This window comes from Saccopteryx leptura, chromosome 4 (genome assembly GCF_036850995.1).
Source record: "Saccopteryx leptura isolate mSacLep1 chromosome 4, mSacLep1_pri_phased_curated, whole genome shotgun sequence".
NCBI lineage: Eukaryota > Metazoa > Chordata > Mammalia > Chiroptera > Emballonuridae > Saccopteryx > Saccopteryx leptura.
This window is the reverse complement of record NC_089506.1, coordinates 197,690,690-197,708,664: the sequence shown is the minus strand read 5'-3', so window position 1 is coordinate 197,708,664 and position 17,975 is coordinate 197,690,690. Positions and strand designations below refer to the sequence as shown.

At 38.7% G+C, this 17,975-nt stretch overlaps 1 protein-coding gene across 3 annotated transcripts in view; it reads left to right on the top strand.

Annotated features, from left to right (window-relative positions):
- The window catches only part of LOC136403579 (S-adenosyl-L-methionine-dependent tRNA 4-demethylwyosine synthase TYW1), a 204,900-nt gene that overhangs the window by 73,553 nt on the left and 113,372 nt on the right, over positions 1-17,975 (top strand). For all 3 annotated transcript variants that reach the window (XM_066382466.1, XM_066382465.1, XM_066382467.1), the window contains exon 10: positions 6,706-6,824. In XM_066382466.1, the coding sequence (XP_066238563.1) occupies positions 6,706-6,824 (119 nt within the window). The remainder of the gene's footprint in view (positions 1-6,705; positions 6,825-17,975) is intronic.

Sequence of the window (17,975 nt, the reverse complement as noted above, 5' to 3'; positions counted from 1 at the left end):
AAGCAGTTGGGCAAGTACTCTCCTCTCCTGCTAGACCTGAAATTCCCCTCTTCTGCCAAAAGACACCAGGGTGGCTAAGTACAAGTGAGATGAGAGAGATCCGTCCCCACTACCCTTTCCCTATAGCAAATGACCTGGCCTGTAAGATGCTCTTTCCTGCTGGGCCTGAGGCTTTCTTCCTCCACTGGGAGATACCATAGTGACTGGGTGGCACTGGCAAGAAGGACCTCACCACAAGAAGTGGCCCATCTAGGGAAGCCTTTTTGTCCTGGTGGCCTGAGACTCCCCTCTCCCATTCAGAGTTACTAGGGCTTCCAGGGGCCACTGGCTGGCTAGATTGACTCTGCCACACAAGTAGCCTGCTCTGGGAAGCCTCCTGGCCTGAGACTCTCCTTCTCTACTGACATACCGCCAACCCTCACTAGTAGGACATCCTGGAACCCACCCCCACCCCCTCAAATGGCACCAGTAGACACCAGTGGGAATCCAAGCAAAATGACACTGCAAACATTCTAAAAATGTAAACTGCCATTGAACCACAGAACTTAAAAGTACTCTAGGACCTGCATGCTCAACCTAAACAAAGTGACTGCCTGTTAAAATAAAAGAATTAAATAGAATCTAGAGTCTAATAACATAATAGAAAAATGTCTAGGATGCAATAAAAAATCACCTGTCATATCAAGAACCAAGAAAATCACAACTTGAACAGGAAAACATAATGAACTGACACCAACACTAGATGAATCAGATGGAATAATCTGACAAGGATTTTAAAGCAGCTGTCATAAAAATGCATCAGATATTCATTACCAATTCTCTTGAAATAAATGAAAGAATAAAACTCTGCAAACGAATGGAAGTTATAGAAAGAACCAAGAGGGAATTATAGAGTTGAAAAATATAATAACAAATAAAACACTCACTGAATGGGCTCCATAGTAGAGTGCAATGACAGAGGATAGAGTCAGTAACCTTACCAGGTCAGTAGGATGTTATGTAAACAGGATAGGTGAAAAGAATTTATCCAATCTAACAAAAGAGGAAACTCCAAATAAGATAAAACCAATGAAATTCACACCAGGACACCTTAAAATGAATTACCTAGAAACTGAAAAAAAAAAAATCTTGGAAGATGTTAGAGATAAACAATGTATATTGTCTGACCAGGCGGGGGCGCAGTGGATAGAGCATCGGACTGGGATGCAGAGGACCCAGGTTCGAGACCCTGAGGTCGCTATCTTGATCATGGACTCATCTGGTTTGAGCAAAGCTCACCAGCTTGGACTCAAGGTTGCTGGCTCTAGCAAGGGGTCACTTGGTCTGCTGTAGCCCCACAGTCAAGGCACATATGAGAAAGCAATCAATGAACAACTTAGGTGTCGCAACAAAAAACTGATGATTGATGCTTCTCATCTCTCTCCATTCCTGTCTGTCTGTCCCTATATATCCCTCTCTCTGACTTTGTAAAAAAACAAACAAACAGGCCCTGGCCGGTTGGCTCAGTGGTAGAGCGTCGGCCTGGCGTGCGGAAGTCCCGGGTTCTATTCCCGGCCAGGGCACACAGGAGAGGCGCCCATCTGCTTCTTCACCCCTCCCCCTCTCCTTCCTCTCTGTCTCTCTCTTCCCCTCCCGCAGCCGAAGCTCCATTGGAGCAAAAGATGGCCCGGGCGCTGGGGATGACTCCTTGGCCTCTGCCCCAGGTGCTAGAGTGGCTCTGGTCGAGACAGAGCAATGCCCCAGATGGGCAGAGCATCGCCCCCTGGTGGGTGTGCCGGGTGGATCCTGGTCGGGCGCATGCGGGAGTCTGACTGCCTCCCCGTTTCCAGCTTCAGAAAAGTACAAAAAAAACAAAAACAAAAAACAAAAACAAAACAATATATTAACATCAATTTGACATCAGATTTGTTATATGAAATCATGGAGGCCTGAGGGAAGTGGCATACATTTTTCAAGTGTTAAAAGAGCTGTCAACCATGAATTCTATGTCTGGCAAAACTATCCTTTAAGAATGAAAATAAAGACAATATCAAGTAAAAAAAAATCCAAAAGAATTTGTTGCTAGCAGATCTTCCTTTAAAAATTGGCTAAAGGAAATTCTTTAAACCTAACAAAATGATAAAAGAAAGATTCTTGGAGCACCAGGAAGGAAGACTGTTGGAAAGAATAGAAATACAGGTACATATAGTAGGTGATCATTTTCCTCATCAGTTTTATAAGTCATACTTGATGATTGAAACAATAGTAATAAGACCATATGATCAAGGCATCAATGTTTAATCTAAAAGAGTGAGAGTCAAAAGGATCCACATTTTACTTGAAGTAGTAGAATGTTGACATCAGTGACTGTGCTAAGTCATGTATATCTATTGTAGTACCCAGAGCAACCACTACAAATACTATACAAAGAGACTGAGTCAGTGACCTATCAAAAACACAATATGAATTAAAACAGAATCCCAAAAATGTGTAACCTGCAGGAAATCAAAAAAAGAATAACGATAATGAGAGCCAGAGGAAATGAGAGAGACATTTGATAATGATAAAAGGGTCTATTTATAGTGAATGAATATACACTAAACATCATAGGCTCAATATAAATCAAGCAAAAATAAACATAGCTGAGTGGAGAAATTTAAAAAGAAATCCATATTTGTTGTTGGGGACTTTGCAACCTATTGTTAGAAAACTGCTAGAACTACTAAAATCAATAAAATTCTAGAAAATCTGAACAACACAACTAATAGTATCTAATTAGCATATGTAGAACATGTCACTCAATAACAGCAGAATACGTTTTTTAAAGCAGGATGGAATACTCACCAAGATAGACTATAACATAAGCGGTAGAACAAACCTCAGCAGATTTACAAGAATTAAAAATCACAGTGTATTTTCTGATCATAATGAAATTAAACTTGAAATCAATAATGGAAACGAAAGAAAACTCTCTAAGTCTGTGAAAATTAAGCAACACATTCTTAAGTGCCCCTGGTCAAAGAGGAAGTCTCAAAGGAAATTAAAAATACCTAGAATTAAGTGATAATAAAAATAAAATAGCCTGACCTGTGGTGGCACAGTGGATAAAGCGTCGACCTGGAAATGCTGAGGTCGCCGGTTCGAAACCCTGAGCTTGCCTGGTCAAGGCACATATGGGAGTTGATGCTTCCAGCTCCTCCCCACCTTCTCTCTCTGTCTCTCTCTCTCCCTTTCTCTCTCCTCTCTAAAAAAATAAAATAACCCTGGCTGAATTGCTTGGCTGGTTAGAGCAGTGTTCTGATATGCAAAGGTTGTAGGTTTGAACCCCAGTCAGGGCACATGTAGGAACAGTTTGATGTTTCTGTCTGTCTCTAAAATCAATCAATAAAAAAAATATATCATGTAGGATGCAGCTCAAGCAGTGCTCAAAGGGGAATTTGCGGCAGTTAATGTACATTAGAAATGAGGAAAGATCTCAAATCAGAAATCAGTGAAAATCTAAAATGTTCATGGATTAGAAGAATCAATATAATAAAATGTCAGTTTTCCTCAGATTGATTGTAGGTTTAATGCAGATCCTATTAAAATCCCAGCAAAGTTTTTGTAGCAATAAACTTATGCCAAAAGTTGTAAGGAAAGGCACGGACCCTAAAATAGCTTAAATGGTGTTGACAGATAACAAAATAGAAAGAATCATACCTACTCACATTGTAGTTTATTGTCTTACTTCAGTAATCAAGACAGTATGGTTTTGGTGGAGGGATAGATATATAGATCAATAGAACAGAATAGAGATCCCAGAAATAAACCTAGAAATATGCTTACCTGATTTTTTATAAAGTTAAAAGCAATTTCTTAGAGGAAGGATACCTTTCCAACAAGTGGTGCTGTGGCATTTGGATATCCACAGGCCAAAGAAACAAACAACCCAACAACAATAAACTACACCCAAAGCACACACACACAAAAGAGTCAGCTTAAACTTCACCTGAACCTCTTGTAATAAATTAATTGAAAATGAATAATGAATCTAAAGTGTCTATGTATAATATTTTTAGGGAAAAAACCTGAGTTATTTAAAGAAAAACATGCATCCCTCTTCTTACATGACCATTATTTTATCCTTTTTAGCCCTTCATTATTTGGTTTGGATATTACTCCTGTGGGATATTCTCACTGGTCACTGGTTCAAACCCTGGGCATGCCTGGCTGGATTGGTCATCTGTCCCATGGGCTCCAGTAACATCATGATGGGTAGTTGTTTCCCCTCTGCTTGCTCAGCATCTGAGTCTTTCCTTGCATGGGAAATTCCCTGTTAAATGGGTTTTATTTGGAACTAGGGTCCACTGTCTGCCCCAGAAGCCAAGGAGAACACTTTGGCAATCTGGGTATCACCTAGGATAGTCATTCTCTTCAGCCTGAGACTTTGAGTTGGGAGTGAGCAATGGGAAGGGTGTGTGACATGGGGAACTCATTCTTGTGCCCTTGGTAGCAGCATCTGTGTTTTAGGTCCTGGTAATGGTATCCAGAGAGTGGGGGTGTCTGTAGCAGATGGATTCTGAAGATTGAGTGGTGGGGCTGTGGTCAGTCTTCCTTCATTCCTTTTTTTCTAGAGATATTATGAGCTGTGAGAGCCTTTCAACAAATTCCTTTTTCTGTTTAGCTAGAGTCAGTTTCTTTTGCTTGCAAAACAATCTTGATGGGTTCAATCATACTATCACAGTATTGCTATTCTTCCTGCTTACTTGCCATTTCCCTACACCAGATCATGAGTAGGGGCTTGGTCTTATTCCTCATGTACACAGCATGCTTGGGTTTATTACTTTAGAAAATAATGAAAATATGCACATCTTCAACTCTGTTTCTCCATTAGCATGATAGTGGAAATTACTCTGTGTTTGGCATTTGGTGGTCTTTTACTTTTTAATGCTATTTATAAGATCTGAATGTTCTCTTTGCCTTCTTTTTCTCTCTTTCTCTTTCTCTCTTTCTCCCTTTCTCCCTTCCTCCCTCCCTTCCTTCCTTCTTTTTTATTAAAGATTTTATTTATTGATTTTACACAGAGGGGAAAGAGGGATGGGGAGCGAGAGGTATCAACTCCTAGTTGCTTTACTTTAGTTGTTCATTACTTGATTGTTTATCGTATGTGTCTTGACCTGGCAAGCCCAGAGTTTTGAACCTGCGACCTCAGCATTCCAGATCAACGCTCTATCCACTGCACCACCAACAAGCAAGGCAATTTAGACTTCTTGAATATTTCATTGGACATTTTGAAGAATTTGTAAATACCACTGTCCGGAACAATATATTTCTGCCTTTACTCCTTTTTTCCCCCTTAATGCAAGTACATTAGACCCTTGAACAACAGGTGGCTAGGTGCCCTGACCCTGACAGTTGAAAACCTGTGTATAACTTTTGACTCTTCTAAAATTTAACAACTAATAGCCTACTACCTACTGTTGACCGAAAGTCTTACCAATAACACAAGTAGTCAGTTAACACATATTTTGTATGTTATATGTATTATATATTATACTCCTACAATAAAGTAAGCTAGAGAAAAGAAAATGTTATTAAGAAAGTCACAATGAGAAAATACATACACAGTGTTTATTTAAAAAATATCCTCATCTAAGTGGACCTGTGCATTTCAAGCCTCTTTGATCAAGGATCAGCTGTACCAAGTGAGATGGATAGGGAACTCCTTTTATCAGGACAAGAAAATAAAAGACTTCCTAAACAACTGACATAGTAATCAAGCCAATAGATTTTATGTATATTTTATTTCATTGTGGACAGTATTACCATATTAGTACACTGATATCTCTGTTGTTGCTGTTTTTAATTTCATTATATTTCAATTATTTAGGCTTAAAATCTCATTTATCTTGGATGACTTTCTCTGTTTTGCCCCTCTAAATGGGAATATCAGAGGCTGTACCACCTTCGTATCCTTCCCTTCTCCCGCTGATCTGTGAGCCAAGTCATTATGACTCCGCTTGCATAACCTTCTCACAGGTTTTTGAAACCTCACAGGTTTTATTGAAATCAAGCCAATCTTACACAAAGCTTTGGACAAATCTTATGATACCTTAAAAAGCTTGATATTATCTTGTGACTCCAACCCTAATTAATCTGCATTATTTCTTCAAATTTTTTATTCTTACTGTTGTGTTTTACTACTCATGTATTAAATAGTGTTTTTTGTTGTTGGTTTTTGTTTTTCAAATAATCTGCTGCTTATACAATATATATGAGGCATCTCCTCAACAATGTCAATATGTTTGAATTCTACTGCTCAGCTCCATGATGCACTTTCTTACCTACCTTCCCTTATTCTTAGCGGAGATACCCTTTCATACGATTAGCTACATGTGTTTTCTAGAGACTGTCTTATCTATCCCTTGGCATTATGTATTACTGAACTGATACTATTTGAGACAGTTGGATAGATTTGAAAATGAAAGTATCAGTGGTACTCCCTATAGAGCTTCAACATTATTGAATCTTAGGTTTATTTCATTGAGTTTTAGAAACTGCAAATCATTATCAAGATACTGTAATTCTATTGTGTTAATTTCCTGTATAGTGCAGATACCAGTAGGGGTATTTATGGTTTTACAACACATGATTACTTCTTAAAAATGATGCCTTGGTGTTTTGTTTCTTTGCTCTGAGGATTTTATTTAAATTACCTCTTTTTTTTTTTTTTTTTTTTACTTACAGTCAATGCTCCGAGGGAGAGGAGGTTGCTATAAACATACATTCTATGGCATCGAAAGCCACCGTTGCATGGAAACCACCCCAAGCTTAGCATGTGCAAATAAATGTGTCTTCTGTTGGCGGTAAGTAAAAATGAATGGCCACGGTGACCAAATATGTCATGATCTGTAATCAGTTTCTGCCCAACACTGTAGCCAAATGTACCTGAAGCTTTGATGTTTCTGTAATTAACCCCCTTTTCCATCCCTAATAGTGTGTGTGTGTGTGTGTGTGTGTGTGTGTGTGTGTGTGTGTGTGTGCACGCGCCCGCGCATTTGGTTGTTTTTCTTGACCAGTTTTATCAGGGGCTTGTCCAGTTTTAGTCTTTTCGAATAACTTGATTTTAGCTTTGTGAATCATCTTCATTATATTTTTATTTTCTTGTTCACTAATCTATTGTTTTTGTTTATCTGTTCTTTTTCTAACTTAAATTGGATTAACTCATTAATATTGAATATTCTATAAATCTTTCCTTGTAAATTTTTCTCTAAGTATTACTTTAGCTACCTTCCACAGATTTTGATTAGTTTATTATTCAATTGTAATTGACTTCTTGGTAACTAATGGGTCAAAGCAATATTTATTCGAAATAATTACACATAAGTTAGATTTTGGGGGTTATATATTTGTTATTAACTTTTACCCAAAATGTATTATTGTTATATGGTTTGTACATGATTTCTTTTTTTTTTTTTTTTTTTTTAAATGAATTTTTATTAATGGTAATGGGATGACATTAATAAATCAGGGTACATATATTCAAAGAAAACATGTCTAGGTTATTTTGTCATTAGATTATGTTGCATACCCCTCGCCCAAAGTCAGATTGTCCTTCGCCATCCTCTATCTAGTTCTCTGTGCCCCTCCCCCTCCCCCTAACTCTCCCCCTGTCCTCCCTCCCCCCACCCCTGGTAACCACCACATTCTTGTCCATGTCTCTTAGTCTCATTTTTATGTTCCACCAATGTATGGAATCATGTAGTTCTTGTTTTTTTCTGATTTACTTATTTCACTCCTTATAATGTTATCAAGATCCCACCATTTTGCTGTAAATGATCTGATGTCATCATTTCTTATGGCTGAGTAGTATTCCATAGTGTATATGTGCCACATCTTCTTTATCCAGTCTTCTATTGAAGGGCTTTTTGGTTGTTTCCATGTCTTGGCCACTGTGAACAGTGCTGCAATGAACATGGGGCTACATGTGTCTTCACGTATCAATGTTTCTGAGGTTTTGGGGTATATACCCAGTAGAGGGATTGCTGGGTCATAAGGTAGTTCTATTTGCAGTTTTTTGAGGAACCACCATACTTTCCTCCATAATGGTTTGTACATGATTTCTAATACAAATTATTTAACATTTATTGGCCCTGGCCGGTTGGCTCAGAGGTAGAGCGTCGGCCTGGAGTGCAGGAGTCCTGGGTTCGATTACCGGCCAGGGCATACAGGAGAAGCGCCCATCTGCTTCTTCACCTCTCCCTCTCTCCCCCTCTCCTTCCTCTCTGTCTCTGTCTTCCCCTCCCGCAGGCAAGGCTCCATTGGAGCAAAGTTGGCCTGGGCGCTGAGGATGGCTCTGTGGCCTCTGCCTCAGGTGCTGGAATGGCTCTGGTTGCAACAGAGCGACGCCCCCTGGTGGGCGTGCCGGGTGGATCCCGGTCTGGCGCATGCGGGAGTCTGTCTGACTGCCTCCCCGTTTCCAACATCAGAAAAATACAAAACAAACAAAACAAAACAAAAAAACCCCATTTATTGAAGAGTGCTATCTGCCTAGTATATGGTCAGGTTTCAAAAATCTATTATATATTCATGAAAAGAGTATATTTTTTAATTGTCACATACTAAAACAGCAATAAAATCTATTAGTAGTCCTTATTTAGTAGTCTTCTTTATCCATAGTAATGTTTGTTGCCTTCAAGTGTATGTTTTCTGATAGTAATATAACTATCTAGATTTCATTTTTGTTACTAACAATTGCTAGGTCTTTTTTTTTTTTTTTTCTTCCTTTAACCTCAACCTATATGTCTTGATATTTTAGGTGTTTCTTATATGCAAGTGTTTGGTTGGATCAATTTTTAAAAATCACTTTATTGAAATTTTATATACAGTGAAGCAAACCCGTTTAAAATACACATCTCGGCCCTGGCCGGTTGGCTCAGCGGTAGAGCGTCGGCCTGGCGTGCGGGGGACCCGGGTTCGATTCCCGGCCAGGGCACATAGGAGAAGCGCCCATTTGCTTCTCCACCCCCACCCCCTCCTTCCTCTCTGTCTCTCTCTTCCCCTCCCGCAGCCAAGGCTCCATTGGAGCAAGGATGGCCCAGGCGCTGGGGATGGCTCCTTGGCCTCTGCCCCAGGCGCTAGAGTGGCTCTGGTCGCGGCAGAGCGACGCCCCAGAGGGGCAGAGCATCGCCCCCTGGTGGGCAGAGCGTCGCCCCTGGTGGGCGTGCCAGGTGGATCCTGGTCGGGCGCATGTGGGAGTCTGTCTGACTGTCTCTCCCCGTTTCCAGCTTCAGAAAAATACAAAAAAAAAAAAAAAATACACATCTCAATAAGTTTTGGTAAATGTTATACCTGTGTGACCACAATCAAGATGTAGAACAATTTTATTACCCTTGAAGGTTCCCTTGTGCTCCACTCCCAATCATTTTCTGATTTGCTTTTTGATTATATATATATATATATATATATATATATAGTGCTTTTCTATAGACTTTATAAAAATGGATTATTCAATTTCTCAGTAAAATTTTTTAAATTGATTTTTAGAGAGAGGGACAGAAAGCGAGGGAGAGAGAGTGAGAAGCATCAATTCGTAGTTGCTTCACTTTAGTTGTTCATTTGATTACTTATATGTGCCTTGATGAATGGGGGGAGGCTTAAGCTGAGCCAGAGACCCCTTGCTCAAGCCTGTGACCTTGGGCTCAAGCCAGTGATCTAGGGCTTCAAGCCAATGATCTTGGGATCATGTTGATGATCCTGCTCTCACTTGGAACCCCACGCTCAAGCCAGTGACCTCAGGATCTTAAACTGGGGACCTCAGTGTCTCAGGTTGACACTCTATCCACTGCATCACTACCAGTCAGACTATCATTAAAATGTTTTTGAGATTCATCCATGTTGTTAGGTATATCAGTATTTTGTTCCTTTCGGTTGTATGGTTATTTATCCATGCACCTCTATTTGAATATTTCAGTTGCTTCAAGGTTTTGACTGGATTATGGATAAAGCTGCTGTGGACATTAGTGTATAAGTCTTTTGTAGACAAATGCTTTCATTTCTCTTGGATTGACACCTATGTATAGAATTGCTGAATTTTTAAAAATCCATTTGAACAATCTGTGTTTTAACTAGTATGTTTAGTTGGTCTTATAGTTATTGTTGAATATTAATAAATTATTGATAAACATTTATTTTTATTCTCTTATTTGTGCCGTCTGTTTATTTGGTTTTCTATTTTTTTTTTTTTTGTATTTTTCCGAAGCCAGAAACGGGGAGGCAGTCAGACAGACTCCCGCATGTGCCCGACTGGGATCCACCCGGCACGCTCACCAGGGGGCGATGCTCTGCCCATCTTGGGGCATTGCTCTGCCTCAGTCAGAGCCATTCTAGCGCCTGAGGTAGAGGCCACAGAGCCATCCTCATCAGTGCCTGGGCAAACTTTGCTCCAATGGAGCCTTGGCTGCAGGAGGGGAAGAGAGAGACAGAGAGAAAGGAGAGGGGGAGGGGTGGAGAAGCAGATGGGCACCTCTCCTGTGTGCCCTGGCGGGGAATCAAACCCGGGACTCCTGCACGCCAGGCCGACGCTCTACCACTGAGCCAACCAGCCAGGGCGGTTTTCTATATTTTTGTCTTTATCTTTTTTTTTTCTATCTAACACTACTACGGAATTATTCAAGGTTATCTATTAGTTTAGGTAAAAGTTTTGTTGTAGTAGGCTTTTCAGGTTATCTTACAGGAAATAGAAGCTGCCCTGAATATTGTCTTTAAGCTGGCTTTAGTCCAGCATATGTTGGGAATATTTTTCCTTCCCTTTAAAAAAAAATTTTTTTTATTTAGACAATTAAATTTAACAGGGTGACATTGGCCAACCAGAGCACATAGATTTAGAGAAAACATCTCCACATCATTTGGACAGTCAATTGTGCCGTATACCCATCACCCAAAGTCAAATCATCCTCTATCACCCTCTATTTTGTTTCTCTTTAAGCCCCCCCCACTCCCTTCCCTCTCTTCCTTTCCCCTCCTCCTGGTAACCACTGCACTTTTATCTATGTCCATGAGTCTCAATTTTGTGTCCCACCTATGTATGGAATCATATAGTTCTTAGTTTTTTCTGATTTACTTATTTCACTCAGTATAATGTTATCAAAGTCCATCCATGTTGTTGTAAATGATCCGATGTCATCATTTCTTACGGCTGAGCAGTATTCCATAATATGTGTGTGTGTGTGTGTGTGTGTGTGTGTGTGTGTGTGTGTGTGTGTGTGTGTATGTACTACATCTTCTTTATCCAATCCTCTATTGAAGGGCATTTTGCCTGTTTCTTTGTTTTGGCCACCGTGAACAATCCTGCAGTGAACATGGGGGTACATGTGTCTTTATGTACCCATGTTTTTGAGTTTGGGGGTAGATACCCAGTAGAGGGATTGCTGGGTCATGTGGTAGTTCTATTCTTAATTTTTTGAGGAACCACCATACTTTCTTTCATAATGGTTGTACTAATTTAAATTCAGTTGGGAATATTTAAGTGAAAGAAATTGCAGAACTCTTTTTTTGTATGTGCTTGATACTAATTCATTTTTCTTTTTACTGACTACTCAGTTTTCTACAGGCTAACTTGTCTTCATTACCATCTGTTTAGCTGTGATCAGTAATGACTCACTTACCACGAAATCTAACAGAAGTGACTTAATTCTCATCCTTATTGAACTCTAGCAAACATGGTAGAAAATAAAGATTTCTCCTATTAGCTTCAGATACACCAGTCTCTTTTAGTTTTTTCTCAAACCCTTTCAGTTTCTTTTTATTTTTTCCTGTTAGCTTTTCTTTGGCTCATTGTCTGATGAATTCTCTCTGATTCTGTCCTTGGCTTTCTTTTATTGCTCTACATTATGATGGCAGGAGTAGTAAACTATCTCCACGGCTTCATTGAATACTTGTAACTTGACACCTTTAGATTCTTTATCTCCATCTAGCCCAAGTCTCCCATCTGAGTTTTCATCCTTTTGTTTGCAGTAGCCCGTTGGCTATATTCTCTCAGATGATCCCCAGGTACTTCAAGCTCAGTTGTCCACAGTGGAGTTTATTACTCTCTCTTTTAACCTCTTCTGCCCATTTTGGTAATGGCACCATTAGCTATCCACTGGCTTAGGTTGAAAATCTCTTTTTCTCTAACTTACTATATTCCTCAGTATACCTATTCTATTGATTGTGTTTTAGATACGCATTATTTCATCCTTTAACAACTGGAATGACTTAGTACTTTCCAGTCTGTCATTCCTTAATTTATCTTTTGTATTGGTGCAAGGTTTATAATTCTTTTTAGAATTTAAAAAAATTTCATTGATTGTGAAAGTAATCCATGTTAATTGGAGAAAATATCAGAAAATACCAAAAAGTGTAAAGAAAAACATCCATATTTACGTAATTCTAGTTTCTAGATAATTCATTTTTAGTTCTTTGAAGTATTTGTTTTTTGAGGCCTTTGAGTATTTAATTTTTCTTTAACCTGGTTGAAATAATTCTCTACTTTGTTTTATATCCTATAAAAACAGTATATAAAGGTTCTTGCTCTATAATTAAAATCTTGCAGAGCCAATATTTTTATTTTGAAATAATTTTAGATTTACAGAAGAGTTACAAAAATAGCACAGTTTCTGCATATTCTTTACCCAGTTTTCCCTAGTGTTAAGACCTTATATAACCACGGGCCAATCATCAAGACCAAGAAATTAACACTGATTTAGTACTGTTAATTAGACTGGAAACTATTTGAATTTCCTTGATTTTCCTAGTAATGTCCTTCTCTTTCAAGGTCCAATTCAGAATCCACAGCACATTTAGTTGTCACGTCTCTGTAGTTTTCTCCAGCTTACTGCAGCTCTTCAGTCTTTCCTTATCTTTCATGACCTTGACACTTTTGATGAGCGCTAATCAGGTATTTTGTAGAATGTCCTTCAATTTGGTTTTGTCAATTGTTTTCTCATGGTTTGAGTAAAATTATGGATTTTGGAAAGAATACCCTAGAAGTAGGTGACCTTGTCAGCATGTTGTATTAGGGGGCATCAGTGTGTCTTATTACTGGTGACGTCAGTCTCCATCATTTGAGTAAGTTAGTGTGTGCCAAGTTTTCAAGTATAAAGTTACACCTTAAAATTTATCTTCCCTTTGGGGCCCTGGCTGATTAGCTCAGTTGGTTAAAGAGTCATCCCAAAACACCAAGGTTGTGGGTTTGTCCCTGGTCAGGGCACATATGGGAAGTGACCAATGAATGCACAATTAAGTGTAATTAAAAAATATTTTGAGGGAATGATAATTTCAATAGATGCAGAAAAAGCATTTGATAAAATCTAGCACCCATTCATGATCAAAAATCTCAGCAAAGTGGGAATACAGGGAACATACCTCAACATGATAAAAGCCATCTATGACAAACCCACAGCCAACATCATACTCAATGGGCAAAAACTAAAAGCAATCCCCTTAAGATCAGGAACAAGGCAGGGGTGCTCCCTTTTACCACTCTTATTCAACATAGTACTGGAAGTCCTAGCCACAGCAATCAGACAAGAAGTAGAAATAAAAGGCATCCAAATTGGAAAAGAAGAAGTAAAACTATCATTATTTGCAGATGATATGGTATTGTATATAGAAAACCCTAAAGTCTCAGTCAAAAAACTACTGGACTTGGTAAATGAATTCAGCAAGGTGACAGGATATAAAATTAATACTCAGATATCAGAGGCATTTTTATACACTAACAATGAACTGTCAGAAAGAGAAATTAAGGAAACAATCCCCTTCACTATTGCAACTAAAAAAATAAAGTACCTAGGGGTGAATTTAACCAAGGAGATTAAAGACTTGTACTCAGAAAATTATAAAACATTGATAAAAGAAATCAATGAAGATACAAACAAGTGGAAGCATATATCGTGCTCATGATTAGGAAGAATAAACATCATTAAAATGTCTATATTACCCAAAGCAATTTATAAATTCAATGCAATTCCTATTAAAATACTAATGACATACTTCAAAGATATAGAACACATATTCCAAAAATTTATATGGAACCAAAAAAGAACACGAATAGCCTCAACAATCTTGAAAAGGAAGAATAAAGCGGGAGGTATCACACTTTTTGATATCAAGTTATATTATAAGGCCATTGTACTCAAAACAGCCTGGTACTGGCATAAGAACAGGCATATAGATCAATGAAACAGGACAGAGAACCCAGAAATAAACCCACAGCTCTGTGGACAACTGGTATTTGACAAAGGAGGTAAGAGCATACAATGGAGTAAAGACAGCCTCTTTAATCAATGGTGTTGGGAAAATTGGACATCTACCTGCAAAAAAATGAAACTAGACCACCAACTTACACCATTCACAAAAATTAACTCAAAATGGATAAAAGACTTAAATGTAAGCCTTGAAACCATAAGCATCTTAGAAGAAAACATAGGCAGTAAGCCCTCAGACATCTCTTGCAGCAATAAATCTCCATGGGCAAGTGAAGTAAAAGACAGGATAAACAAATGGGACTATATCAAACTAGAAAGCTTTTGCGCAGCTAAAGACAGTAAGAACAGAATAAAAAGACAAACTACACAATAGGAGAACATACTTGACAATATGTCTTATAAGGGGTTAATAACCAAAATTTATAAAGAACTTGTAAAACTCAACATTAGGAAGACAAACAATCCAATCAAAAAATGGGCAAAAGAAATGAATAGACATTTCTCCAAAGAGGACATACAGATGGCCAATTGGCATTTGAAAAAATACTCAACATCATTAATTATTAGAGAAATGCAAATTAAAACCACAATGAGATAACACTTCACACCAGTCAGAATAGCGCTCATCAACTAAACAACACAGAATGAGTACTGGCGAGGATGTGGAGAAAAGGGAACCCTCCTGCACTGCTGGTGGGAATGCAGACTGGTACAGCCACTATGGAAAACAGTATGGAGATTCCTCAAAAAATTAAAAATTGAACTGCCTTTTAACCCAGCTATCCCACTTTTAGGAATATACCCCAAGAACACCATAGCACTGTTTCAAAAGGAGAAATGCACCCCCATGTTATGGCAATATTGTTCACAATAGCGAAGATCTGGAAACAGCCCAAGTGTCTGTCAGTGGACAAGTGGATTAAAAAGCTTTGGTACATATATACTATGGAATACTACTCAGCCATAAGAAATGATGACATCGGATCATTTACAACAACATGGATGGACCTTGATAACATTATACTGAGTGAAATAAGTAAATCAGAAAAAAACTTAAGAACTATATGATTCTATACATAGGTGGAACATAAAAATGAGTCTCAGAGACATGGACAGAGTATGGGGGTTATGGGGAGGGGGAAAGGAGAGGAAAGGGGTGGGGGAGGGGAGGGGCACAAAGAAAACCAATTAGAAGGTGACAGAAGACAATTTGACTTTGGGTGAAGGGTATGCAACATAATCAAATGTCAAAATAACCTTGAGATGTTTTCTCTGAACATATGTACCCTGATTTATCAATGTCACCTCATTAAAGTTAATTTAAAAAAATATTTTGGGGGAGGTACTTTGAGGCTATGCAAATGTGCTGTTTTACTTAAACTTTTACTCAGTAAGTTCTTTATTCATTGGCGCAGGATCGCAAGAACATACTTGACAATATGTTGCATCAGTTACAACTTGGGATTTTTTATCCCCCCCCCTTTTCTTACAATTAATAATTGAAATTCTTTTGTAAGTAAGAGAATTCCTTACAAAATCCCTTCTCCCTTATTTATTTATTTATAATTTGTTTAGATTAGTTTTGACTCAAGGATACTTATTTTTTGGGATATAATTAAATACTACTATTATTAATTTTATTTGTATTTTTCCAGCTTTGGCCATTGTGAGCTCTTTTGGATTGGCTTCTATATTTTTTTCTTTTTAAAAAATGTTACTAACCAAGACCAGGCTTTTTTTTTTTAATGTTTACTCTGTTGATTTTAGGGAGAGGAAGGGAGAGAGAGAGACAGGAACATCAATCTGTTCTTGTATGTGCCCTGGCTGGGGATTGAACCGGCAACCTCTGTGCTTCGGGAGGGTGCTCTAACCAACTGCACGTCCTCCTGGTGCCCAGTTGCCCTTGCCTTGCTGGCCAGGGCAAAATTTCTGTATATTCTGACTTGAGAAGAGACTCCAGGCTCATTCTGTGTTTCTTCTACCCAGCCCTGGAATCAACTATTTCTCTAAGGAACCACAGTTTCTTTTATTGAGGAATGGTATTTAGAGTTCAAAATTTGGATGCTTGCTGAGCTCATTTTTATTGGGTTGTTAGTGCTTCTAGGCCCTTTCAGCAGATAGAAGTAGGAAATAATATGTATATGCCTCTATCTATGTGTATTATAATACAAAACTCTAAAATCATGAGTTTTCACTGAACCTCCAACTCCAGTTAGCACTATAGAGCTCATTCTAACATTCTCTCTTTTTTATTTATTTGTAAATGTTTTTTCTAACAGTGAGAAACCTGTCCTGGCTCTTCTTACTATAACATACTAATTTCAACCCTAGTATATGCATATTAAGTATTTTTGGAATTGCCAACTGACATCTTTGGGAGAAACAGATTTGTCTTTTCTTTTTTTTATTTTTTTTATTTCTTTCTGAAGCTGGAAACGGGGAGAGACAGTCAGACAGACTCCCGCATGCGCCCGACCGGGATCCACCCGGCACGCCCACCAGGGGTGACGCTCTGCCCACCAGGGGGCGATGCTCTGCCCTCTCCGGGGCGTCGCTCTGCCGCGACCAGAGCCACTCTAGCGCCTGGGGCAGAGGCCAAGGAGCCATCCCCAGTGCCCGGGCCATCCTTGCTCCAGTGGAGCCTTGGCTGCAGGAGGGGAAGAGAGAGACAGAGAGGAAGGAGGGGGGCAGGGTGGAGAAGCAAACAGGCGCTTCTCCTATGTGCCCTGGCCGGGAATCGAACCCGGGTCCCCCGCACGCCAGGCCGACGCTCTACCGCTGAGCCAACCAGCCAGGGCCTTGTCTTTTCTTATGATATCTTTGTCTAGCTTAGGTTTAAGGGTAGTACTGATTTCACAGAGTAAGTTAGGAAGTGTTCCTTTCTTTATTTTTTAGAAGAATTTGAGCCTGACCTGTGGTGGCGCAATGGGATAAAGCATCGACCTGTAACACTGAGGTTGCCGGTTCGAAACCCTGGGCTTGCCTGGTCAAGGCACATATGGGAGTTGATGCTTCCTGCTCCTCCCCTTTCTCTCTCTCTCTCTCTCTCTCTTTCTCTCTCTCTCTAAAAATCAATAAATAAAAAATAAAAAAATAGAAAAATCCCCCCCCCCAAAAAAAAATTAAAAAAAAAAAAAAGAAATAGAAGGATTTGAAAAGGATTGGTGTTAAGTCTTTTGATGATTAGTGGATTTTACCAGTGAAGTCTGTTCCTGGGCTTTTCTTTTTTTCAGTTACTTTGTTAGAGGTTTGTTCAGATTTTCTGTTAGTATGTGAGTTACTTTTGGCAGTTTATATTTTTATTAATTCTAGTCCCCCTATCCCCCCCGCTGCTTAATCTAGGTAAAGATTATTTGTCTGTTGATTTTTGCAAGAACTATCTTTTGGTCCCATTGATTTTTCTCTAGTGTTTTTCTTTTTCAATTTCATTTATTTTTACCTTTTATTATAACCTTCCCTTTGCTTCCTTGAGCTTTTATTTTTCTAGTTTTTTTATGGTGCATAATTAAGTTATTGATTTGAGTTTTTGTTTTTAATGTAGGTGTTTGTAGCTGTAAATTTCTGAGAACTGCTTTAGCTACATTTGATAACTTTTGATAAGCTGTGCTTTTGTTTTCATTTATCTCTATGTACATATTTTAGTATTTTCCTTTGTGATTTCTTCTTTGATCCATTGATTGTTTAAAGGTATGCTATTTAATTTACACATATTTGCTAATTTTCCAGTTTTCTTTCTCATCTTCATTTCTACTTTTATTCCATTGTGGT